The 26949-nt window shown below is 41.5% G+C and overlaps 4 protein-coding genes and 1 long non-coding RNA gene across 7 annotated transcripts; 3 read left to right on the top strand and 2 right to left on the bottom strand.

Annotated features, from left to right (window-relative positions):
• Positions 1-165: 165 nt before the first annotated feature.
• On the top strand, positions 166-2092 carry LOC306919986. The gene is made up of 5 exons (XR_013789597.1): positions 166-530; positions 611-668; positions 752-881; positions 971-1063; positions 1338-2092. It is a non-coding gene; the product is annotated as an uncharacterized lncRNA (long non-coding RNA).
• Positions 2093-5563: 3471 nt separating this feature from the next.
• LOC306920421 (uncharacterized protein) lies at positions 5564-8891 on the top strand. Its single transcript, XM_079497169.1, has 11 exons — positions 5564-5729; positions 5923-5979; positions 6074-6236; positions 6455-6508; positions 6633-6695; positions 6810-6928; positions 7148-7347; positions 7482-7616; positions 7741-7829; positions 8527-8573; positions 8790-8891. Exons 1-11 carry the CDS (start codon positions 5586-5588, stop codon positions 8823-8825), a joined length of 1107 nt encoding a protein of 368 aa, XP_079353295.1. The 5' UTR covers positions 5564-5585; the 3' UTR covers positions 8826-8891.
• Positions 8892-9333: 442 nt separating this feature from the next.
• Positions 9334-16349, bottom strand: LOC306919476 (radial spoke head 10 homolog B-like). 2 transcript variants are annotated; one of them, XM_079496181.1, is made up of 9 exons: positions 16218-16349; positions 12856-12935; positions 12565-12713; positions 11945-12052; positions 11608-11718; positions 11082-11166; positions 10670-10741; positions 10078-10306; positions 9334-9721 (listed from the first exon to the last, which is right to left on the bottom strand). In XM_079496181.1, exons 2-9 carry the CDS (start codon positions 12893-12895, stop codon positions 9619-9621), a joined length of 897 nt encoding a protein of 298 aa, XP_079352307.1. In that variant the 5' UTR covers positions 12896-12935; positions 16218-16349; the 3' UTR covers positions 9334-9618. The 2 variants fall into 2 exon arrangements, with proteins under 2 accessions (XP_079352307.1, XP_079352308.1); XM_079496182.1 differs by having other exon boundaries at positions 10095-10306.
• Positions 16233-20562, top strand: LOC306919464 (disks large-associated protein 5-like). The gene is made up of 12 exons (XM_079496179.1): positions 16233-16480; positions 17229-17398; positions 17592-17648; positions 17743-17905; positions 18124-18177; positions 18302-18364; positions 18479-18597; positions 18817-19016; positions 19151-19285; positions 19410-19498; positions 20198-20244; positions 20461-20562. The coding sequence occupies exons 1-12, from the start codon at positions 16252-16254 to the stop codon at positions 20494-20496; spliced, it is 1362 nt and encodes a 453-aa protein (XP_079352305.1). The 5' UTR covers positions 16233-16251; the 3' UTR covers positions 20497-20562.
• A 442-nt stretch (positions 20563-21004) lies between these two features.
• Positions 21005-24602, bottom strand: LOC306920265 (radial spoke head 10 homolog B-like). 2 transcript variants are annotated; one of them, XM_079496963.1, is made up of 8 exons: positions 24527-24602; positions 24236-24384; positions 23616-23723; positions 23279-23389; positions 22753-22837; positions 22341-22412; positions 21749-21977; positions 21005-21392 (listed from the first exon to the last, which is right to left on the bottom strand). In XM_079496963.1, exons 1-8 carry the CDS (start codon positions 24564-24566, stop codon positions 21290-21292), a joined length of 897 nt encoding a protein of 298 aa, XP_079353089.1. In that variant the 5' UTR covers positions 24567-24602; the 3' UTR covers positions 21005-21289. The 2 variants fall into 2 exon arrangements, with proteins under 2 accessions (XP_079353089.1, XP_079353090.1); XM_079496964.1 differs by having other exon boundaries at positions 21766-21977.
• Positions 24603-26949: the final 2347 nt, after the last annotated feature.

The following is a 26949-nucleotide window of genomic DNA, read 5'->3' as shown; positions in this document are numbered from 1 at the left end:
TTCTGTAAAATGACCTGTTCCCTATGTTAAATTTTAGGATCATGACTGTATGGCTGCCTCTATTGATGTCTGCATCTTCCAGAAAAGGTAAGTGATGGGACAAATTGTGAAATTTGCAAATATCACTTAAAGGGGAATACCACTATTGTGTGGAAATAAGAAAGTCCCCCCCATTCTGTGTTGCCTAGAACTGGAGGTCTGAAAAAAAGATGTACTTCATAATGTTACTGATTTTATTTTTTCTTCAGACCTCCAGTTGTAGGCAACACAGAATGGGGGGACCTTTGTATTATTTCCACACAACTATAATGTATATTAATGGTAAAATGTTGAAAATGAGTGGTATTCCCCTTTTTAAGCAAAAATTACATGAGTGCATAGGTTATTAGATGGTGGTATCCTGAACACGCAAACCCCCTGGTCCAGTGTCAGAGGTGCCAAGGGTGGCTCCACACACACTGCGCTGGAATCGCAGTCCCAGTGGACAGTTTTTGCTGTGGATGTAACAAGAATCCCCATTCACTGGAAAGGTTTGCAATTTGTTTTCTGGGCAGTGTTATAAGCTTGTTGGTAATTATGGGATAACAAAAGGGATTCTATTTCACTACAGGACGTTGGAATTAAGCAGAGCTGGGATTGCTGGGGTGGTAACGGGACCAGAAATCCAGGTAAGAGATTTGCAATTTTTCAAACTAAAGTTGTTACTTTGCATATTGAGTTCTTTAGATGTAATTTGCGTCTGCTTTCTCAGGCTCTTCACACAACCCTGACATCAGGACAGCAACTCTCAAGCAGACTACCTGTACCAGAACAAGCAGGGATGTTGCAAGCTCCGGGACAGCTTGAGACGGAGGAAGTTCACAGTTTTCATGGAAAATGAGGTATTTTTAATGTTAGGAAGATACAATCTCACTGTATACATGTATACATTATTGGTTGTCAGTTAATTATGTCTATCTCCCCCAATTAGACAAACGAGTTGGTCAGACTCGTAAAAGGAACGCTACAGCTGTCCAATGACCTAGACCATATGGACTTCATCTTGGATGTGATGCTTCCTGAGGTATGCGTCATGGATGAATGAATAATGTATAATTCTTTTGGGGCGATAGTTCAATGTTTGTTTTTAAAAACGCCTTAACAATAAAGATAATTTAATGTTCGTTTTGCATCATCATTACATCACCTAATCATAGCCTCCTCGATGTTGTAAGATGATAAGAGCGCCCCTCACTTCACATGGGAGTGATTTTTTTGTATTTTTTTTTAAACTTTATGTAGTACTGTTAGACATGTTATGCATCAACAATTGATCTTTGTATTTTGTTTCTTTGCAGACTATGATATACATACTGAAGAAGCTGGAGGGGTTTACCAGATTCAGAACAGGCCCTCGACATTTATTCTTTCACTTAAGATAACATTTAGTCTGTCATAAGTTGTCACCCACCGAGTTGATTTGGAAAACTGTTCACAGAAAGTTCGCTTTTAAAATAGTTCGCAAATGTCACATGGCCACATGTTGAGATAGGTTGACAATCATAAATTCCCATTTAGGCGGGGGAGATGGTTGAAGGGTGCTCTGTGTGTTTTATCAAACATTTGAAAATAACATTATTTGAAAATGTTTGACACAGGCTCTAGTGAGGAATGAGCAAAGCAAAATTTCATCAGCTACACAAACGTACTGTAGATTAAATGTTAACAGTTTTTTTTTCAATGTTCTTTTTTCTTTTTAAATAATGTACAAGACGGAATGGAAACATTGTGCCCCCAAGAGCTGAATCTTTGCAAATGTCTGACTCTAGTCACTCTTGGGATGTTGTCACTATGAGGTTTCCAACAGTATTACAGTTTTCATTCGGGGGATGATGCTCAGTGACATTGCCAATGTCCAAAGGCTCCAGTGAAATTTGTTCTTTATGTGACTCTTCGCTGTCTCTGCTTCTCTGCATGCATAAGGTTTTGGATGAAAGTGCACATTTAAAAGCCAGGACCTGGAACGGGGGTTGCAAGGCTCTGCAATATAAAGTTGTGACCTATTGAAATAAGTCGAGATGTCTCACAGAGTTTGAGTTAATAAAGTGGTTAACTTTGATCCTGCCTCTGTGCCTGCTTTGAGTGATGTTTGTATTACCTTTTAATTGCCAAATCAAATGTGCTTCAGACTTGATGGCAAATTTATACAAGGTTAACTTTAGTGAATGTTGTGTACAATGTTCAGAATTCAGTCCGTATAGCATTACATTTTTTTTGTAACGGTGGTTAAACCAGTTATAAACTTTTAAGCAGTTTGTAGACAAGTAGTAACGGTTTGTTCACATTCGTAAACGAATAAAGTGCTACCAGTTTTCTTGAAACATTGCTTTGCCTTTAACTGGATAATGTAATAACTTAAGACTATACAGTAGGGCTTATCACACCTGCTAAAAGCACTCATTTGGAAACTGATGTATGATGCTGACCATGATACTGATATATTGCTGACAAGATACTGACTATCCCTAGGTGTTAACACAGGAGATTTTCACCTGGACTATACCATTTTTGTAAACTGTATCTGTAAACATGTATTTATTGAATAAACACCTTGATTGGCTTTCCCACAACTTGCTCCTGAGTCTGTGTGTCTGTGTATTAGGGCTGTCTCAAATAACTGAGTTAATGAATTTGTGAAATGAATTAGATTAAGATTTATAACACAATTAATGCATGCTTGGATGATCCACCCCATACTCTCATCCACTGCACTATATATAGCCCTATCTGGATGGGGGGGAAACGTTGGTTATTGCCTTAAATTAAAAGGCTGCCTAATTTACATAGGCTCAAATCACAATCAGAGAGACACCATCCTACCACAGTGGATGTGTTATGTGAGATGAGAGAGATGAGATGTAGCCTACTTTATTATCCCTGCAGGGAAATTGATGCATCAGACACAATGTGAAATAAACAGAAATCAAACAGACAGACAGAAACACATCAGATACAAATCACAAGGAGAGTGGCCAGATGGGACAGTTCCTCATTTCCAAGACTTTTCAGGCGTCCCACAAATTGAGACCCTGTCCCACATTGTGACTGGCAGGCATCAGTGTTCAAATGCCCTAATGATAACACCACTCATGAACAAAATGAGCATTTTAAAACAAAATGTGAGACACCACAGGGATTTAATAATGAAATGATATGCAATAGGCTATTAGGCCTATATGGTCGAATATGACATCAAGGCATTTAAGTAATAAGTTGCTATAACCCCGTCCCCGTGTCCCACACAAGTGATACTTGTCCAGACCATAGACCACAGACACAGGACCATATGCATTGGGGGACAAAGTTCTTAAGAATGTGTTGTTGCGACTGTAGGCCACTGTTTACTATGAAAACATGCATTTCCCATCAGTCAGTCAGTAAGTGTGTCATGTCACGCCTTGTGTCACGCCTCCAAATATGGTCAAGCCTCATGACATCACGTCTCGTGACACGTCACACCACCATATATGGCCGTCTCCATATATGATATAAGATCACGACACTGACCTCATCAAACCTCATCATCTGGAACAGTCTCCCTACAGAAGTAAGAGAGACCTCCAACTATTTGACCTTCAAATTTAACCTGAAGAGGTGGCTAAAAACAAATCAAATCTGTAATCATGAGTAACTATCAGCACTATTTAGTATTCATCACCGGTGTCATTTTTCACTTCACTTTGCTGTCCCCTGTACCATGTTGATCTGTTCCATGTATTGTACAGTATTGTATTATGTTTTTGTATGGACATAGTGTTGGGTGCTGGCACATATGCACACATGGCATCAACGCATGGTGTTGTGTGCTGGCACACTATACACTCTGTCTTTCTTTTATCTGTATTGTATTGCATTGTATTGTACTGTATGTGTCATTGTATGTTTAGTTTTACTACCATTTTAAGAGCCTGCTCAGGGACTACAGATGTAAATTAGCTTATGGCTAACTCTGGCACATTTACATGGAAGTGAAAACTGAAATATTGATTAATAAGCATTGTCCCTGTCAAATAAATAAATAAATAAACCCTGGATAGCCATACATGGAGAAGACTGGATCATCACCTAGATCTCCATATATGGAGCTGAGCCGGCCAGCAACTCTACATCTGACCTCAAACCCTTAGATCTCCATATATGGAGCTGACCTGTTCTGACATTCCATTTGTTGATCCTCCCCACCCGTCCTTCCTCTTCGATGTCTCCCTTTTGACTGATACCTGTCCATTCAAACTCTAGACGGGCCCGCCCCAAAGTTATTAGTAGAGTTCTCAACAGGCCCAAAAATGAAGGCCCGGCCCTACCTGGGCCCTCATCAAACCCTGTACACTCAAGACACGCTCCATGGCCAGTACAGAATTAAATATGTTGATCTGACCCCCCCATGCCAAAGCACCAGCGCTCGCCCAGCAGTCTGCTGTCACCCAGGCAGATGTGTGCACGTGACCTCGCTTCTCGCCCTCAGGGCGTCTTACTGGTATAGTCTGATGGCGGTTGGCAAGATGGTCTACTGTTATTTATCTTTCTATTCCCACAACAATATAGACTACAGAAAAATATGGCATATTTTGGACATAGTTCGAATGGTCATCATTGATCATGACTAATTATTTTTTAAGAAATGTAATGTAAAGTAATGTAAAACATTAAAAATGTAATCGTTTGACAGCCCTAATACTATATATTATTATTAGTGTGGTTGCCCAAATATAATAATTTATAATATTATTATGAGGCTAAGCGCTAAGGAGTGAACCAAGGATTTCACACACACACACACACACACACACACACACACACACACACACACACACACACACACACACACACACACACACACACACACTCACACACACACACACACACACACACACATATATATATATAACCCCCCCAAGGACCGCTGGTGGTTTTGGGGGTGCGACCCTCACGTTTAGCAGTGTTGCTCATTCCACGGACGCGTGGTCATGACTGTACCTCGTTGTAAAGGTGACTAATCAACGATTAAAATGATATAAAACACAATACCAATTGGTATTAATTAAAGTGGAGAAATCATGGACCAAAGTTAAGTTTACGTTTAGCAATGTTGCTCATTACACGGACGCGTGGTCATGACAAGCTGTACCTCGTTGTAAAGGTGACTAATCAACGATTAAAATGATATAAAACACAATACCAATTGGTATTATTAAAGTGGAGAAATAATGGACCAAAGTTAAGTTTCCGGTCCCTCACCGATCACCGCTCACTCATCACCGCCCTCACGCTCTCTCATAACCTCCTAGCCCCATATGTGCCCTCTCCCTACGCTCATTCGGGAGAGGGCACATATGGGGCTCCTCACGGAGCACCGCCACTCACGGACCACGACTCGTCTGCGAGACTGCAGCTGGGTGCTATTGGCGTAGGGAGAGGGCACATATGGGGCTACTTAAAACCCTACCATTTTGTTCACATTCAAGATTATATTGCCGTCAAAACGGGAAATTTGGTTGTAACAATTTATTTTCTGCACAGACTTGGCTGTCGCACAACGACTGGAGATGCTTAAAAAATGGAAGGAGACTAAGAGCTTAATAAAGGAGAAGGAGACGAGGGAGAAGGAACGTAAGGCGGTCTTTAAGGTGGGCTTATTTCGCCCCACAGACTCATTCTCCCGACAGCTTCCAGTTGCCAAACCCTGTGAGGTGAGAGGGCATTCAAAGCCAGCCCCTTTGCAAGATAAAGTGGCACTACTGATTTTTTGTCACACTATGATCATGTTTATAAAGCTATACTTGTTTTCAATGCATGCACCATACTTTTATTTGTTTTATGCTGAAAATGCTAATAGAAGTTGCACTGTTATGGTAATTGGTTATTGTCCCTCCTTCCTACCAGGCAGCGGTGAAAGTGCCACAGACCCGTGGCACACGTTTAACAAAGCTGGACCAGCAGGTGACTTGTAACTCCATAACCCCACCCAGCTCTGTCACGTCAATTTGCATGAGCATTGACTTCTACTTATGCTTGTCTCCATCTTGTCCCACAGCCAAACAAGCCTGTAGTGGGAAGAATGACCAGGAGCCGCACAGCTCTTGTCCAGCCACAGCCAGCCCAAGCTACAACCAGCGCCAAAGTTGTCCAACCATCTGTACAATCTGCCAGAGCCAAAGTCCAACCAGCTGCTACCAGGGGCAATGCTGTCCCTAGAGGTAACTAATTGCAGTCTGAGACAGAAACCATGTTTGGGACTGAAGTTATCTTGCTTTATAATGATGCATTCAAACAAATGGGCCTGCGCTATAACAAATTGCTGTACAAAGTTCTTACTGTAATTCATCATTATTGGTTTATTGAACTGTTGAATAATTCAATGTATTCAGCAATGAGATTCTACGATATCATCCAAATCTTGTGTTTTTATTTTTAGCAGGGCCAGTGGCTGGTGCAGCAACCGTCTCAAACGTGGACAAGCCTGCTGGAGGTACACACATTTTCTGCTATTCTCCTCTGGTGTTTCAGTTAAACCTTTTGCCTTAACCATTTTCATATAATTTGTCAATTAATGCATTTTCTTTTTTAAATGTGTTGGGTTTTTTGTCCTCTAGGTAGGACAACAAGAGGCAATGCTAAGCCTGTAGCAACCTCTACTGGCAGAGGCAAGAACAAAGGTATACCATTTACAGCATGCACAATATCCTAACTATGACTTTAGTCTTTTGCTTGTTTTAACTTTGTTTATTTGCCTGCTGTACTTGATACCTGATTTCTGTGTTCTAATTCAGCAGTGGTTGTCAAGACTGTGGTGGTTGATGAGACTGTGGTGGTTGACGAGACTGTGGTGGTTGACGAGACTGCAGCTGTGGTTGTCAAGACTGTGGTGGTTGACGAGACTGCAGCTGTGGTGAGATTTTAATTATAGACTGAGTGTAATGGTCCTACGTCTCCATGCTTCACACTGAATAAGATGCTGAATACATATGTAAATATTTGTCTATTGTGTTCTTTTGGATTCATGCTGTAATGTTAACAGTGACTAATTGTGCTCTGGTGTCTGGATCTCCTTGGGTCTGAACTAAATATTGAATGTGGGGATTAAAGTGGTTCTGTTTCATTACCTCAGAAGCAGGGTGCAGAATCAACTCGCCGTGAGGAGGAAGCTGAGTTGGTGGTGGAATCTGACACCCTTGCTCCCAGGCCTGCCACTGAGGGTACCTCCTCCTTTGCCCCTAAAGGGTTTGTGTTTGAGACCCCTGCTGGCCTCTACACATTCAAATTCGAGCCGCTTACTCCACGCTCTGTGGACACCTTCCTCAGACCCAGGTTTGGGCCTTCCTTGACTCAAGACTCTTGAATTTTATCTTGTCACATGTCTCGTTCGTGGACCTATGTGGGAAAAGTCAGTTTCCAAACCATGGATTGCAATTCTACTTTTAACTCTGCTTTCCCCCTGCCAGCTCAATGTTGAACATCCCACCTGTTCCCCTCTTGGAGGCTGAGACGAGTGGACCGTCTCCTCCTAAATCCCCACACCGCTCCCCTCAGGCTCCAACCAGCCCCCAGGAGCCCCAACATGACGTGCCATACTTCAGGTGAGAAAATTATGCAGAACGATGGTCAAACTCTTGACATGAAGTTATGTACTAGTATACATGGATCACAAGTCTGACTTATTATTGTGTTCACAGTTTAATTGTTTTCTGGTCTCTGTATCAGGTCACAGGTCACCACTGAAACGGCCAAGTTGACCACCCTCAGTCAGCTCTGGGATGTGAAAGTGGACGATGACTCCATCCCTGAAGAGAGTGAGTCTACCTGCTCAACAGGAACCAGAGGGACACATTGTGACTGTCAATATTAATCAAGCCTATCGTTACTGTCGGAAGGAAACCTTGAATGTCCAAACGATACTTCAATTAAAATTGTGGTATAAAGCACCTGTGTTTCATAGATCAGTGTCACAAGCTCTTAATACTTAATTGGTTCAATATATTTCAAACATATAGATGTGACTTAACCTCTTTTCACAACTAGCAGAGCTACAAGCTCATTCTTTTTTTTTTGCGAAGCTGTAGTAGGAATTAGGGCATTGGTTTATAAAAATCACACCCGTGTGAAGTGAGGGGCGCTCTTATCAACATTCTCTATGATGTTGCTGTGATTACTGATTAGGTGATGTAATGATGATGTAAAACAAACTGTCAAAATATAAAATTCTCTTTATTGTTGATGGGATGTAATGTTTGTTGGGGACAAAAAAACCCATTAATTTCTCCATTGTCAATGGCGTTTTTAAAACGCCATTAAACGTGTGTGTGTGTGTGTGTGTGTGTGTGTGTATATAGGAGGGACTATCGCCCCTCAAAAATTGAAATGTAGAGATGCAGGGTTTCTTCCAGACTAAGATTATCCAGAGTTGTAACTCTTCCCTCTTGTACATGTTTTAATTGCATATTCACTGAATGTGGCTGTCAATCACTGTTGTCACTGTTTCTCACTTAGATTTGGACCAGGTATTGCCACCCCAGTTACCACTGGCTGCCATTGAGGTACACGCTTTTCTTTGTTGCAAAATCTAACTAGTAGCCACTTAAGCACTACTTTGGTGTACACCATCTATATTTTCATGCCTGAAATGGGTCTGCCAGGTTGAAAACCATTAAACCTACCAGGACTGATAATCCAACTCTTATTTCACATTGTAGGTTGGCTTCAGGCCTATTCAGTGGAGACCATTTTGACAGTCTTTCTGCTTTGTTTCTCAGGCCTCTCAGACCTCCTCCTGTTCACCCCCAACCTGAAGGACCGGATCAGGCAAAGTGTCTGCCCAAGTGACCTGATGGCCTTTACACCGCCTAACTAATGGAGATTCTTATTTTTTTAACCTGATCTTATGTGTATATGTTGCTTTGTTCAAAATAAATCTTTGTATAAATCTAGTTTGTAATGGATCTTTTACTCAAATATCTTCACTTGACTGACTCGCATTGATAACCCGATAACTGATGACATGCATTAACCCATCAGATCTGAGGCAAATTCTAAATCCTGACTCAACATTTTCTGAAAAACTCAATATGTTATACATGGCAACAACTACCCCAAAAGGGGTTTCCTGGATTCCTGGCCAGCATGACTTCCATTTAGTATATCATGCACTGTAAGCTGTAGATGGCCTATTTTCAGTTATTTGAAGAGGGTATTTGCTGAAGTGGTCAAACTAGCAATAGAAAACATGTATGTTGCCCCAGAAAATGCATGATCACTGCATAGGACTTGGAACACAACTCTTCAGTTGAGTTTTTTGTTGTTGCTTTAATCCATGTGATAAGGGTACAGAAAGTAATATGCTTAGAAAAAAGCTAAGCAACAGTCTGGGAAATGTTGACATCAAAAGCTGTTGGGCATACATTGCTTCCAATAATTGTTGCATATCTGTATCAGAGTATATTGGTAAATCTTTTGTTTGCATGGCTGGATCGAGGTGATCCTAGTACATCAGCGATCAAAGCTAGGTGGTATTGGAACAGTGGTTCTCAACTTTTCTGGATCAAGTGTTCAAAGACCATTTCATTTTGGGTCCGGTGCCAGCACTCAGGATACATTGACTTCATCCTCTTGTCCATCAGCTTTCTCTGCTGCCGTCTCCTCTAACTCTTTCCGCTGCCGCCTCTCCTCTTCCTCCCACTCTTTCAGCCTGGAACGGAGAGATCACTTGAAATGACAATTCTTCTCCTTAGATAAAAACATTCTAGGCCTGCAAATATCATGCAATATATTCGACCACAGCCAACATTTGGCCAATCAGATTCGACTATACAAATTCTTAGTCGGGGACACCACATATTGCATGATTTGACAGATTTGCAGTCTCACGTTTGTCATGCAATAATAGATAATGTGCTTAATGTCTGATTTAACATGCTATGGTTTCTGATATCAAATCATGCAAATAAATTTGACTGATTGGTAGTTGAATCAGACACTCGTTCTTGCTGGAGAGACGACTAATCAAGGTCAGGCATTCTACACATCTAGTTTGAACCAGACTACCTGGTCTGTTCTAAGACCTTGGCCAGGCTGATGCGTTTCTGGGCCTCCTGGCGTAACCTCCCTTCCTCCACCTCCCTGCTCAGCAGTCTGCTGTAGTCGTATGCAGGGAATAAGATCTGGCTGAAGAACTGGTGTGTCCTCTGGATCCATTGATCCATTTCATCATCATGAGTCACTGGACCTCCAACTCTCATCACTTTTTCTTCCTCTGCAGCCCTTTCTGCAGGTTCTGGATATAATTATAGACAACCTTTTACATTGGCATGACTTGCAGGGAATATTTAAAAGCCTAGCTCATACTTTTTTAACAACCATGTTACTTTAAGTTATTTTTGAGGGGCGCTAGCCCCCCTATGCCCAGCTTTGTGTGTCTGTGTGTACCCCATAGAGATGATTTCATTGGCTGAGCAATATGTGTACCCATACTGATGATTTGATTGGCTGAGCAATGTGTGTACCCCATAGTGATGTTTGATTGGTTAAGCACGAATGTGATGTATGATAAGAGCGCCCCTCACTTCACACGAGTGTGATTTTTTTATATTGAAGGACAGAATAGATGTATGTTTGATAAAAGCCTTATTCAGTGTACCTGTGCTGTGTAGAGGCAGCAACGATTCCTCCTTTTTATGGACCTCTGATAACTGTGTGGCAGAATCACTGGCTATCGTTGAGAAATGCACACAAAAACAACAGTATGACATGGTTTACTGCAAGGATTTGCATTTTAAACAAAGTGTGTTTGTGTTGGTTATTCTTTTTTTTTTTTGGAAGAAAAGTAGATAACTGCTGATATTCAAATGTTGCCTGTGGTTCAGTTTAATCAAAGACAAGACATACTGTAAATTGTATATTTGCCACACATTACCGTACACAGCACAAGCATAGAAAATGTGTTTCATAATTGCATTTGTACATATTACTCAAAAAGTGCTGCACAATATGCATATTACAATGTGCATAAGTGGTATCAGTGTATATATTAGAAAAACAAATAAAACAACCTGCTGTCTGAGAGGTGGCTACGGGACTGAGATTCTGCTGGGACTCAGAAGAGGACAACTGCAGAATGTCTCTGGACCTGGTTGTCTGTGTAGAGAAGTACAGTAGGAAATTATGCCAAAACGACACATCTTGCTAAATGCAATTCCTGGAAACGCCACTGGGACAAACTGATTTTGAACTGGCCCTTTCACCCTCTGGTTTGACCACTGATTCAATTATAGAACTTTATGAACCGGGCTGCATAAACAAACATCTTCCATGAGACCTACTTTAACTCATCTTGTTTCCAACCAGGAATATTTCCCACCTTTTGCAGAAATGACAGTATACACATTAACCGGTTCATAAAGTTCTATAATTGAATCAGTGATCAAACCAGAGGGTGAAAGGGTTTGATGTTCTAGTTAGTATACACAGAGGGAGAGAAGACTAGGGAATATGAAAGGTCCTAACAAAATGTGATCAATGTCTTTTAGTCTGAAAGGTGTATGTGCCCTAATGCCTCCTCCATCATTGTGACCTCACCTGTTTGGCTTCTATCTCTGAACAGGGATGTTGCTGTCTATCTTGACCAATCAGCTGGCTCTTCACTTCAGCACAGGCTAGAAGAGCTTCTAAGAACTCCAGGAACGTAATCTACAAGGAATAGACAGGTAAAATATTAATGATCAGGAGAGGGAGATTGGCTGGATAGATGTGTAGGCCTACTATGCACTACTACTGTATATGTAAGTACATCAATAATTGTATCTATTCTGAAAAATATTACTTTGATTTATTTTGTATTTGTTGTCAAAACATGAAACTTTTAATGTATGTTTTCTTATTAGGAACAAATAGATATTAGAGCACAAGAGCTCACCTCTAGATCCAGGTTGTAAAAAGACCACTCTCCGGTGTCAATGTTCTCAGCACTCATGATCTTCAATAATTTTCCTGTGGTCAGCTTGGCATCAAACAGACCAAGATCCTGGTTTCGGTGAGAAACATTGACTATAAAAACTGACTTAAACATTCTGGTATATGAATCAATTAATAAAGGACTTAAAAAACAATAGAAATGTGTAGTAGTGGGATGTGGTTTCATGGCAACTGCACGCAGAGAGAAAGCCACATGGTGGCACCCTTCTGCAGTTAAACATGGCATATATACTGCCAGACTGTGCCAGCCCTATTTCTCTGTTGGTTAGTGGGTATGTCCTAGGTTGGATGTGTAGGCATGATGGAACCTATGCATGGAACACCCTGCATAGAACCTTACCTTCACCAGACTCAGGGTTCAGGAAAAATAAAAGAAGACATATATCACATTGTTTTCCGATCTCTCATATTGTTTACGATGTGCACTGCACACAATATACTTTAATTGAGGTATCTAAAGAGAGTACTGGACTGTCTTTGCCCATACTGTACAGCCCAGTCAGAAAGTAGTCTGTGCTCACCAGTGTAGTTTTCACAATCACAGAGAAGTAAAAATGTTACCTTAAACATCCACACAAGGTGCCTGCAGGTCATGGTGTGGTCAGCTGAGGATGCTGGCTTGACTACACTAAAGGCCTGATAGATCTCCCAGCACCTCTCTGTGTAGTTCACAGTAACCACCGCATGGACTGGGTTACTGAACAGAAACCCTGAATCAAAATAAAGGTGTAGAATTTTAGGGTGAGACTGCAGTCACTGGAAGGTCTTTGTATGTGTAGAGTACAGTACAGTACAGTACAGTCATCTGTGTGTATAGAAGCCTATTTCGTGGAATGTGAATGCTGTATGCACCTTTTACATTCTTTGCATTTGGAAGGATGTTGTCATTCATCAGCTTGGAAAAGCATGCCACCAAAACACTGTTTGACGACCTAGGACAATGAAAGACACATGTCTTATGTGTTCTTTATTGCACAGAAAATTCAGTGTTCATTTATCCATTTGTAACTGAGATTATATCAAAATTTAACCAAATGTACCCTAATGGGTTCAATGGAAACTAGAAAAAGTGCCCTTCTGGGCACAGGTCTCCACCAGGAGGATAGGACTGTGTGAGATGTTTGGCAAAATGTTTAGTAGTAATATAAACATGTTTGCCTTGTATGGCAATTGGATGATTTGAGGCATTTTGTTCCAATCAACCTGTTTTGCAAAAATCAACCTGTTGGTGGCGCTATAACAGGCCAATGTGAAAAGGGTGGGATATATTCCTCAGCCTAATAAGACAATGTGTGAAAGATTTCACGTAAATTGCATGCTGTGTTCATGATTTGAGGCTTTTGTTCAAAACGGGGCAATCTTGCAAACTGTGAAAGGCAATTATAGCCAATTAGGGTGGAATATGAAATATCGGACAGATCCGACTTGAGCACATGACCATAGAGATACTGTGTAACGATTTGTGAGATTTTTGGACAGAATCTGGAGGAGTAATATCCAAAAATGTGTTTTACAAAAGTCGGCCTCCTGGTGGCGCTATAAAAGGCAGATGCGGAAAATGCAGGTCAAAGGTTTGTCCTTGGCCTCTAGGGAGTGTGCATGCAACGTTTCACGCAGATCGGTGCAGTTTTAGGTAACAAATGTGAAAAGCTGCCTCAAGGTGGCGCTATAACAGGCTGTTCTGGAAAATGCGGGGCAGAGGTTCATCGTTGGCATCTAGGGAGTGTGTGTGCAAAGTTTGGCATCGACCGGGTTAACGGTGCCGGAGATTAGCTGGTAACGGACGGACGGAAGGACACACGGACGGACACACACACACACGGACGGACACACACACGGACGGAGTGCAAAACATACTCTCTCACCATGCCTTCGGCCTGGTGGAGACAATAACAGGCCAATGTGAAAAGGGTGGGATATATTCCTCAGCCTAGTAAGAAAATGTGTGAAAGATTTCACGTAAATTGCATGCTGCGTTCATGATTTGAGGCTTTTGTTCAAAACGGGGCAATCTTGCAAACTGTGAAAGCCAATTATAGCCAATTAGGATGGAATATGAAATATCGGACAGATCCGACTTGAGCACATGACCATAGAGATACTGTGTAACGATTTGTGAGATTTTTGGACAGAATCTGGAGGAGTAATATCAAAAAATGTGTTTTACAAAAGTCGGCCTCCTGGTGGCGCTATAAAAGGCAGGAAAAGGTTTGTCCTTGTCCTCTAGGGAGTGTGTATGCAACATTTCACGCAGATCGGTGCAGTTTTAGTTAAAAAATGTGAAAAGCTGCCTCATGGTGGCGCTATAACAGGCCGTTCTGGAAAATGTGGGGCAGAGGTTCATCGTTGGCATCCAGGGAGTGTGTGTGCAAAGTTTGGCATCGACCGGGTTAACGGTGATGGAGATTAGCTGGTAACGGACGGACGGAAGGAAGGACGGACGGACGGACGGACAGACACACACACACACACACACACACGGACGGAGTGCAAAACATACTCTCTCCCCATGCCTTCGGCCTGGTGGAGACAATTAATTGTGAATGGGAGTGTCTTTCCGGTGAACACTGGTATTATAACCCCTGAGTATAATTGCATTTTAATTACCTATAGTGTTATGTCCTTTTCAATTTGGTCGTAAAATAATATTAGTTATGCATTTGTTCTCTGCAATGTGTATCCTGTCTGAGTTATCTCTCCTGATTGGATCTGTGCATGAAAATGCATTTTCTGTTTGAGTAAGAGCTGGAGGGACATAGAGACTTACTTACTTATGGAGGTTACTGAACAAAGAATTTGCAGCTAACGCATTCAAGTTTAAACGTGAGGACCATAAATGAATGATAACTTCATGCATGATGAATTGATGATTGAGTTAATCTGCAATCCCACACCACCTTGAAACTGCTTGACAAGGTCTACCACTCTGCGCTTAGTTTATTACTGGCCCACTGGGCATCCTCAAGTTAGAATGCATCATTGTACTTTGTATCAGGCTTAGGGCTGGCTGTCCCTGGCTCCTGCATGTTTATAAAGCAATCTAAAAAAAAAATTACCTGTCATCTCTAATTTTTCTAATTCCCAGACAAGGTCTCAGGATCGGTTGCTGAAGTCCCTTAAGTAAAATAAATAAAATACAAGAATAAATTAAACCTTTTAGTTAATTTATTAATCTTGATGTGAGTGGAATTCCCCTTTAAGGCAATCTTTTCTTAAAATGAAAAGATGGTCATTTGGAGAGCAAAGAGCATCAACAGATAGGAATTTAGGATTGAAATGGTTTAGTCCAGACTCCAGGGTAACACAACCCTTGAACCTGTATCAGCTAATATATGATGCACTTATATGTTTGTTTATTAATCAGATTACCAAAAAATATAATCATCCCATTTGAGGTCTTCCGGAACAGGGCCCTGAGAACACGGCACCATTTTCATGCCCATTTTATTTTACATTTTATATTCACATTTAGTTTACAAATGAGGAGCCAAATGTTTTACTAACATACATTTAACGCACAATATTTCTTCAGATGCAACAAATTGCACACCTTTGATAGCCATAGTCATTTTGGGGATAAACAAGAATTTGAAGGGTACATTTATCTGATAATGATGTAGATAACATTATGAAACAATTTGGAGTATAATGTATAACTGGAACTTTAAAAAATATATATAATATATATATTGTATTATATTATAACTGGAACTATCTGAGGTCAAATATAGTTTTGTTGTCAATACTCCTTTTATCCAGAATAGGCACCCAGCTGCAGCCTATCAGCACACAGCGTGTGCAGCCTATAAGAGCCTCTGTAGACTGCTTCAAACCTAACCCGCCATCTTTGATTGTTGTTTAAGTTTAGCAGCAACAATCAACATTAATTTCCACTCTTTAAAGGTAAGCTGTAAAGACGTGTTATGCAACCAACTGAACCAAGAACTGAAACCCGTTTCAACAATCTGAAACAAACTACCACTAATGTGACCAAGTTTGTAAAAAAAAAAGTTGCTTGCTTGCTAGCCGTTAGCACGGATCGACACACGGAAAACAAGTTGAAATGTGTCTAGTGAACTTATTTTACAAACCATGAGGTGTATATATCTCACCAGCTTAACATTTGAACTGTAACAAGCACAACTTAAATCTTAAATGCATATTTGCACAATGTTTTTAAAATATCATTTTGTGTCTTTACCATAACTTCTCACCTGTTAACCAGACTCTACCAGCAATCAAGACGATATGGAGGCACCTGGTAAATTTTCTCTCCTGCGGCAGCGAGATGTCAGTGTCCCTATGCTCAGGGTGAAGATGTCCCGGAGGAGATCACAATCTCAAAAGGAGAACCGGGAGTGTGCCGTCAACAGCCGCAGGCAGCTTGACCAGGTCCCTGAGCTGGACTCGACACTGGAGGCAGTCAACATCTCCAATGTTAAGGAGACCGCGCCACGGGTTGGACAGTCTGCTAAAGGTAAGGCTTGATTTGTATAAATGCATGCAACTTAAAACCTAGCCCCATATGTGCCCTCTCCCTACGCTCATTCTGTAGCTCCGAGATGAGGTCACAGACAGAAACCCCTCCCACCCCGTTCAGAAACGGCGCATGTTTCCACAATTCCCCATTGCTTACCCTTTTCTTAACAATGCACCAAAACCTTGAAGTGACGTTCCGGGTTTACACTAATTTACCGTCAACAACGCCAAAGAAAATCCAACTTTAAACGGTTACACGAGCGTTACAGCGGTTGTTTAGCATGTTTTTCAAGGAAGTTGAAAAGCTTTAGCGCCTCCCCGGCGCCTCCCCTGGTCGAAAATGTCCAACTGACTTCAGTTCACTCGACATGCCCGCGCACACGCACCAATCCCTTGATAAACACGGAAGCGACTGACAAAATTCGCTTCGTAAAGGCTCGGTTCAAATCGCTAGTTGGATTTTCTTTGGCGTTGTTGACGGTAAATTAGTGTAAACCCGGAACGTCACTTCAAGGTTTTGGTGCATTGTTAAGAAAAGGGTAAGCAATGGGGAATTGTGGAAACATGCGCCGTTTCTGAACGGGGTGGGAGGGGTTTCTGTCTGTGACCTCATCTCGGAGCTACAGAATGAGCGTAGGGAGAGGGCACATATGGGGCTACTTAAAACCCTACCATTTTGTTCACATTCAAGATTATATTGCTGTCAAAACGGGAAATTTGGTTGTAACAATTTATTTTCTGCACAGACTTGGCTGTCGCACAACGACTGGAGATGCTTAAAAAATGGAAGGAGACTAAGAGCTTAATAAAGGAGAAGGAGACGAGGGAGAAGGAACGTAAGGCGGTCTTTAAGGTGGGCTTATTTCGCCCCACAGACTCATTCTCCCGACAGCTTCCAGTTGCCAAACCCTGTGAGGTGAGAGGGCATTCAAAGCCAGCCCCTTTGCAAGATAAAGTGGCACTACTGATTTTTTGTCACACTATGATCATGTTTATAAAGCTATACTTGTTTTCAATGCATGCACCATACTTTTATTTGTTTTATGCTGAAAATGCTAATAGAAGTTGCACTGTTATGGTAATTGGTTATTGTCCCTCCTTCCTACCAGGCAGCGGTGAAAGTGCCACAGACCCGTGGCACACGTTTAACAAAGCTGGACCAGCAGGTGACTTGTAACTCCATAACCCCACCCAGCTCTGTCACGTCAATTTGCATGAGCATTGACTTCTACTTATGCTTGTCTCCATCTTGTCCCACAGCCAAACAAGCCTGTAGTGGGAAGAATGACCAGGAGCCGCACAGCTCTTGTCCAGCCACAGCCAGCCCAAGCTACAACCAGCGCCAAAGTTGTCCAACCATCTGTACAATCTGCCAGAGCCAAAGTCCAACCAGCTGCTACCAGGGGCAATGCTGTCCCTAGAGGTAACTAATTGCAGTCTGAGACAGAAACCATGTTTGGGACTGAAGTTATCTTGCTTTATAATGATGCATTCAAACAAATGGGCCTGCGCTATAACAAATTGCTGTACAAAGTTCTTACTGTAATTCATCATTATTGGTTTATTGAACTGTTGAATAATTCAATGTATTCAGCAATGAGATTCTACGATATCATCCAAATCTTGTGTTTTTATTTTTAGCAGGGCCAGTGGCTGGTGCAGCAACCGTCTCAAACGTGGACAAGCCTGCTGGAGGTACACACATTTTCTGCTATTCTCCTCTGGTGTTTCAGTTAAACCTTTTGCCTTAACCATTTTCATATAATTTGTCAATTAATGCATTTTCTTTTTTAAATGTGTTGGGTTTTTTGTCCTCTAGGTAGGACAACAAGAGGCAATGCTAAGCCTGTAGCAACCTCTACTGGCAGAGGCAAGAACAAAGGTATACCATTTACAGCATGCACAATATCCTAACTATGACTTTAGTCTTTTGCTTGTTTTAACTTTGTTTATTTGCCTGCTGTACTTGATACCTGATTTCTGTGTTCTAATTCAGCAGTGGTTGTCAAGACTGTGGTGGTTGATGAGACTGTGGTGGTTGACGAGACTGTGGTGGTTGACGAGACTGCAGCTGTGGTTGTCAAGACTGTGGTGGTTGACGAGACTGCAGCTGTGGTGAGATTTTAATTATAGACTGAGTGTAATGGTCCTACGTCTCCATGCTTCACACTGAATAAGATGCTGAATACATATGTAAATATTTGTCTATTGTGTTCTTTTGGATTCATGCTGTAATGTTAACAGTGACTAATTGTGCTCTGGTGTCTGGATCTCCTTGGGTCTGAACTAAATATTGAATGTGGGGATTAAAGTGGTTCTGTTTCATTACCTCAGAAGCAGGGTGCAGAATCAACTCGCCGTGAGGAGGAAGCTGAGTTGGTGGTGGAATCTGACACCCTTGCTCCCAGGCCTGCCACTGAGGGTACCTCCTCCTTTGCCCCTAAAGGGTTTGTGTTTGAGACCCCTGCTGGCCTCTACACATTCAAATTCGAGCCGCTTACTCCACGCTCTGTGGACACCTTCCTCAGACCCAGGTTTGGGCCTTCCTTGACTCAAGACTCTTGAATTTTATCTTGTCACATGTCTCGTTCGTGGACCTATGTGGGAAAAGTCAGTTTCCAAACCATGGATTGCAATTCTACTTTTAACTCTGCTTTCCCCCTGCCAGCTCAATGTTGAACATCCCACCTGTTCCCCTCTTGGAGGCTGAGACGAGTGGACCGTCTCCTCCTAAATCCCCACACCGCTCCCCTCAGGCTCCAACCAGCCCCCAGGAGCCCCAACATGACGTGCCATACTTCAGGTGAGAAAATTATGCAGAACGATGGTCAAACTCTTGACATGAAGTTATGTACTAGTATACATGGATCACAAGTCTGACTTATTATTGTGTTCACAGTTTAATTGTTTTCTGGTCTCTGTATCAGGTCACAGGTCACCACTGAAACGGCCAAGTTGACCACCCTCAGTCAGCTCTGGGATGTGAAAGTGGACGATGACTCCATCCCTGAAGAGAGTGAGTCTACCTGCTCAACAGGAACCAGAGGGACACATTGTGACTGTCAATATTAATCAAGCCTATCGTTACTGTCGGAAGGAAACCTTGAATGTCCAAACGATACTTCAATTAAAATTGTGGTATAAAGCACCTGTGTTTCATAGATCAGTGTCACAAGCTCTTAATACTTAATTGGTTCAATATATTTCAAACATATAGATGTGACTTAACCTCTTTTCACAACTAGCAGAGCTACAAGCTCATTCTTTTTTTTTTGCGAAGCTGTAGTAGGAATTAGGGCATTGGTTTATAAAAATCACACCCGTGTGAAGTGAGGGGCGCTCTTATCAACATTCTCTATGATGTTGCTGTGATTACTGATTAGGTGATGTAATGATGATGTAAAACAAACTGTCAAAATATAAAATTCTCTTTATTGTTGATGGGATGTAATGTTTGTTGGGGACAAAAAAACCCATTAATTTCTCCATTGTCAATGGCGTTTTTAAAACGCCATTAAACGTGTGTGTGTGTGTGTGTGTGTGTGTGTGTGTATATAGGAGGGACTATCGCCCCTCAAAAATTGAAATGTAGAGATGCAGGGTTTCTTCCAGACTAAGATTATCCAGAGTTGTAACTCTTCCCTCTTGTACATGTTTTAATTGCATATTCACTGAATGTGGCTGTCAATCACTGTTGTCACTGTTTCTCACTTAGATTTGGACCAGGTATTGCCACCCCAGTTACCACTGGCTGCCATTGAGGTACACGCTTTTCTTTGTTGCAAAATCTAACTAGTAGCCACTTAAGCACTACTTTGGTGTACACCATCTATATTTTCATGCCTGAAATGGGTCTGCCAGGTTGAAAACCATTAAACCTACCAGGACTGATAATCCAACTCTTATTTCACATTGTAGGTTGGCTTCAGGCCTATTCAGTGGAGACCATTTTGACAGTCTTTCTGCTTTGTTTCTCAGGCCTCTCAGACCTCCTCCTGTTCACCCCCAACCTGAAGGACCGGATCAGGCAAAGTGTCTGCCCAAGTGACCTGATGGCCTTTACACCGCCTAACTAATGGAGATTCTTATTTTTTTAACCTGATCTTATGTGTATATGTTGCTTTGTTCAAAATAAATCTTTGTATAAATCTAGTTTGTAATGGATCTTTTACTCAAATATCTTCACTTGACTGACTCGCATTGATAACCCGATAACTGATGACATGCATTAACCCATCAGATCTGAGGCAAATTCTAAATCCTGACTCAACATTTTCTGAAAAACTCAATATGTTATACATGGCAACAACTACCCCAAAAGGGGTTTCCTGGATTCCTGGCCAGCATGACTTCCATTTAGTATATCATGCACTGTAAGCTGTAGATGGCCTATTTTCAGTTATTTGAAGAGGGTATTTGCTGAAGTGGTCAAACTAGCAATAGAAAACATGTATGTTGCCCCAGAAAATGCATGATCACTGCATAGGACTTGGAACACAACTCTTCAGTTGAGTTTTTTGTTGTTGCTTTAATCCATGTGATAAGGGTACAGAAAGTAATATGCTTAGAAAAAAGCTAAGCAACAGTCTGGGAAATGTTGACATCAAAAGCTGTTGGGCATACATTGCTTCCAATAATTGTTGCATATCTGTATCAGAGTATATTGGTAAATCTTTTGTTTGCATGGCTGGATCGAGGTGATCCTAGTACATCAGCGATCAAAGCTAGGTGGTATTGGAACAGTGGTTCTCAACTTTTCTGGATCAAGTGTTCAAAGACCATTTCATTTTGGGTCCGGTGCCAGCACTCAGGATACATTGACTTCATCCTCTTGTCCATCAGCTTTCTCTGCTGCCGTCTCCTCTAACTCTTTCCGCTGCCGCCTCTCCTCTTCCTCCCACTCTTTCAGCCTGGAACGGAGAGATCACTTGAAATGACAATTCTTCTCCTTAGATAAAAACATTCTAGGCCTGCAAATATCATGCAATATATTCGACCACAGCCAACATTTGGCCAATCAGATTCGACTATACAAATTCTTAGTCGGGGACACCACATATTGCATGATTTGACAGATTTGCAGTCTCACGTTTGTCATGCAATAATAGATAATGTGCTTAATGTCTGATTTAACATGCTATGGTTTCTGATATCAAATCATGCAAATAAATTTGACTGATTGGTAGTTGAATCAGACACTCGTTCTTGCTGGAGAGACGACTAATCAAGGTCAGGCATTCTACACATCTAGTTTGAACCAGACTACCTGGTCTGTTCTAAGACCTTGGCCAGGCTGATGCGTTTCTGGGCCTCCTGGCGTAACCTCCCTTCCTCCACCTCCCTGCTCAGCAGTCTGCTGTAGTCGTATGCAGGGAATAAGATCTGGCTGAAGAACTGGTGTGTCCTCTGGATCCATTGATCCATTTCATCATCATGAGTCACTGGACCTCCAACTCTCATCACTTTTTCTTCCTCTGCAGCCCTTTCTGCAGGTTCTGGATATAATTATAGACAACCTTTTACATTGGCATGACTTGCAGGGAATATTTAAAAGCCTAGCTCATACTTTTTTAACAACCATGTTACTTTAAGTTATTTTTGAGGGGCGCTAGCCCCCCTATGCCCAGCTTTGTGTGTCTGTGTGTACCCCATAGAGATGATTTCATTGGCTGAGCAATATGTGTACCCATACTGATGATTTGATTGGCTGAGCAATGTGTGTACCCCATAGTGATGTTTGATTGGTTAAGCACGAATGTGATGTATGATAAGAGCGCCCCTCACTTCACACGAGTGTGATTTTTTTATATTGAAGGACAGAATAGATGTATGTTTGATAAAAGCCTTATTCAGTGTACCTGTGCTGTGTAGAGGCAGCAACGATTCCTCCTTTTTATGGACCTCTGATAACTGTGTGGCAGAATCACTGGCTATCGTTGAGAAATGCACACAAAAACAACAGTATGACATGGTTTACTGCAAGGATTTGCATTTTAAACAAAGTGTGTTTGTGTTGGTTATTCTTTTTTTTTTTTGGAAGAAAAGTAGATAACTGCTGATATTCAAATGTTGCCTGTGGTTCAGTTTAATCAAAGACAAGACATACTGTAAATTGTATATTTGCCACACATTACCGTACACAGCACAAGCATAGAAAATGTGTTTCATAATTGCATTTGTACATATTACTCAAAAAGTGCTGCACAATATGCATATTACAATGTGCATAAGTGGTATCAGTGTATATATTAGAAAAACAAATAAAACAACCTGCTGTCTGAGAGGTGGCTACGGGACTGAGATTCTGCTGGGACTCAGAAGAGGACAACTGCAGAATGTCTCTGGACCTGGTTGTCTGTGTAGAGAAGTACAGTAGGAAATTATGCCAAAACGACACATCTTGCTAAATGCAATTCCTGGAAACGCCACTGGGACAAACTGATTTTGAACTGGCCCTTTCACCCTCTGGTTTGACCACTGATTCAATTATAGAACTTTATGAACCGGGCTGCATAAACAAACATCTTCCATGAGACCTACTTTAACTCATCTTGTTTCCAACCAGGAATATTTCCCACCTTTTGCAGAAATGACAGTATACACATTAACCGGTTCATAAAGTTCTATAATTGAATCAGTGATCAAACCAGAGGGTGAAAGGGTTTGATGTTCTAGTTAGTATACACAGAGGGAGAGAAGACTAGGGAATATGAAAGGTCCTAACAAAATGTGATCAATGTCTTTTAGTCTGAAAGGTGTATGTGCCCTAATGCCTCCTCCATCATTGTGACCTCACCTGTTTGGCTTCTATCTCTGAACAGGGATGTTGCTGTCTATCTTGACCAATCAGCTGGCTCTTCACTTCAGCACAGGCTAGAAGAGCTTCTAAGAACTCCAGGAACGTAATCTACAAGGAATAGACAGGTAAAATATTAATGATCAGGAGAGGGAGATTGGCTGGATAGATGTGTAGGCCTACTATGCACTACTACTGTATATGTAAGTACATCAATAATTGTATCTATTCTGAAAAATATTACTTTGATTTATTTTGTATTTGTTGTCAAAACATGAAACTTTTAATGTATGTTTTCTTATTAGGAACAAATAGATATTAGAGCACAAGAGCTCACCTCTAGATCCAGGTTGTAAAAAGACCACTCTCCGGTGTCAATGTTCTCAGCACTCATGATCTTCAATAATTTTCCTGTGGTCAGCTTGGCATCAAACAGACCAAGATCCTGGTTTCGGTGAGAAACATTGACTATAAAAACTGACTTAAACATTCTGGTATATGAATCAATTAATAAAGGACTTAAAAAACAATAGAAATGTGTAGTAGTGGGATGTGGTTTCATGGCAACTGCACGCAGAGAGAAAGCCACATGGTGGCACCCTTCTGCAGTTAAACATGGCATATATACTGCCAGACTGTGCCAGCCCTATTTCTCTGTTGGTTAGTGGGTATGTCCTAGGTTGGATGTGTAGGCATGATGGAACCTATGCATGGAACACCCTGCATAGAACCTTACCTTCACCAGACTCAGGGTTCAGGAAAAATAAAAGAAGACATATATCACATTGTTTTCCGATCTCTCATATTGTTTACGATGTGCACTGCACACAATATACTTTAATTGAGGTATCTAAAGAGAGTACTGGACTGTCTTTGCCCATACTGTACAGCCCAGTCAGAAAGTAGTCTGTGCTCACCAGTGTAGTTTTCACAATCACAGAGAAGTAAAAATGTTACCTTAAACATCCACACAAGGTGCCTGCAGGTCATGGTGTGGTCAGCTGAGGATGCTGGCTTGACTACACTAAAGGCCTGATAGATCTCCCAGCACCTCTCTGTGTAGTTCACAGTAACCACCGCATGGACTGGGTTACTGAACAGAAACCCTGAATCAAAATAAAGGTGTAGAATTTTAGGGTGAGACTGCAGTCACTGGAAGGTCTTTGTATGTGTAGAGTACAGTACAGTACAGTACAGTCATCTGTGTGTATAGAAGCCTATTTCGTGGAATGTGAATGCTGTATGCACCTTTTACATTCTTTGCATTTGGAAGGATGTTGTCATTCATCAGCTTGGAAAAGCATGCCACCAAAACACTGTTTGACGACCTAGGACAATGAAAGACACATGTCTTATGTGTTCTTTATTGCACAGAAAATTCAGTGTTCATTTATCCATTTGTAACTGAGATTATATCAAAATTTAACCAAATGTACCCTAATGGGTTCAATGGAAACTAGAAAAAGTGCCCTTCTGGGCACAGGTCTCCACCAGGAGGATAGGACTGTGTGAGATGTTTGGCAAAATGTTTAGTAGTAATATAAACATGTTTGCCTTGTATGGCAATTGGATGATTTGAGGCATTTTGTTCCAATCAACCTGTTTTGCAAAAATCAACCTGTTGGTGGCGCTATAACAGGCCAATGTGAAAAGGGTGGGATATATTCCTCAGCCTAATAAGACAATGTGTGAAAGATTTCACGTAAATTGCATGCTGTGTTCATGATTTGAGGCTTTTGTTCAAAACGGGGCAATCTTGCAAACTGTGAAAGGCAATTATAGCCAATTAGGGTGGAATATGAAATATCGGACAGATCCGACTTGAGCACATGACCATAGAGATACTGTGTAACGATTTGTGAGATTTTTGGACAGAATCTGGAGGAGTAATATCCAAAAATGTGTTTTACAAAAGTCGGCCTCCTGGTGGCGCTATAAAAGGCAGATGCGGAAAATGCAGGTCAAAGGTTTGTCCTTGGCCTCTAGGGAGTGTGCATGCAACGTTTCACGCAGATCGGTGCAGTTTTAGGTAACAAATGTGAAAAGCTGCCTCAAGGTGGCGCTATAACAGGCTGTTCTGGAAAATGCGGGGCAGAGGTTCATCGTTGGCATCTAGGGAGTGTGTGTGCAAAGTTTGGCATCGACCGGGTTAACGGTGCCGGAGATTAGCTGGTAACGGACGGACGGAAGGACACACGGACGGACACACACACACACGGACGGACACACACACGGACGGAGTGCAAAACATACTCTCTCACCATGCCTTCGGCCTGGTGGAGACAATAACAGGCCAATGTGAAAAGGGTGGGATATATTCCTCAGCCTAGTAAGAAAATGTGTGAAAGATTTCACGTAAATTGCATGCTGCGTTCATGATTTGAGGCTTTTGTTCAAAACGGGGCAATCTTGCAAACTGTGAAAGCCAATTATAGCCAATTAGGATGGAATATGAAATATCGGACAGATCCGACTTGAGCACATGACCATAGAGATACTGTGTAACGATTTGTGAGATTTTTGGACAGAATCTGGAGGAGTAATATCAAAAAATGTGTTTTACAAAAGTCGGCCTCCTGGTGGCGCTATAAAAGGCAGGAAAAGGTTTGTCCTTGTCCTCTAGGGAGTGTGTATGCAACATTTCACGCAGATCGGTGCAGTTTTAGTTAAAAAATGTGAAAAGCTGCCTCATGGTGGCGCTATAACAGGAAAATGTGGGGCAGAGGTTCATCGTTGGCATCCAGGGAGTGTGTGTGCAAAGTTTGGCATCGACCGGGTTAACGGTGATGGAGATTAGCTGGTAACGGACGGACGGAAGGAAGGACGGACGGACGGACGGACAGACACACACACACACACACACACACGGACGGAGTGCAAAACATACTCTCTCCCCATGCCTTCGGCCTGGTGGAGACAATTAATTGTGAATGGGAGTGTCTTTCCGGTGAACACTGGTATTATAACCCCTGAGTATAATTGCATTTTAATTACCTATAGTGTTATGTCCTTTTCAATTTGGTCGTAAAATAATATTAGTTATGCATTTGTTCTCTGCAATGTGTATCCTGTCTGAGTTATCTCTCCTGATTGGATCTGTGCATGAAAATGCATTTTCTGTTTGAGTAAGAGCTGGAGGGACATAGAGACTTACTTACTTATGGAGGTTACTGAACAAAGAATTTGCAGCTAACGCATTCAAGTTTAAACGTGAGGACCATAAATGAATGATAACTTCATGCATGATGAATTGATGATTGAGTTAATCTGCAATCCCACACCACCTTGAAACTGCTTGACAAGGTCTACCACTCTGCGCTTAGTTTATTACTGGCCCACTGGGCATCCTCAAGTTAGAATGCATCATTGTACTTTGTATCAGGCTTAGGGCTGGCTGTCCCTGGCTCCTGCATGTTTATAAAGCAATCTAAAAAAAAAATTACCTGTCATCTCTAATTTTTCTAATTCCCAGACAAGGTCTCAGGATCGGTTGCTGAAGTCCCTTAAGTAAAATAAATAAAATACAAGAATAAATTAAACCTTTTAGTTAATTGTGCTCCTATAGAGCAGTGGTTGCCAAACTTTTTAGCCTGTGAGCCATGACCCAAAAGAGAAATTAAATGGTAAATGGTGCATTTATATAGTACCTTTATCCAAGGCGCTTTACAGAG

This window comes from Electrona antarctica, assembly GCF_951216825.1.
Source record: "Electrona antarctica genome assembly, chromosome: 3".
NCBI lineage: Eukaryota > Metazoa > Chordata > Actinopteri > Myctophiformes > Myctophidae > Electrona > Electrona antarctica.
The sequence above is the reverse complement of the archived record's forward strand: the minus strand, read 5'-3'. Positions and strand labels throughout refer to the sequence as shown.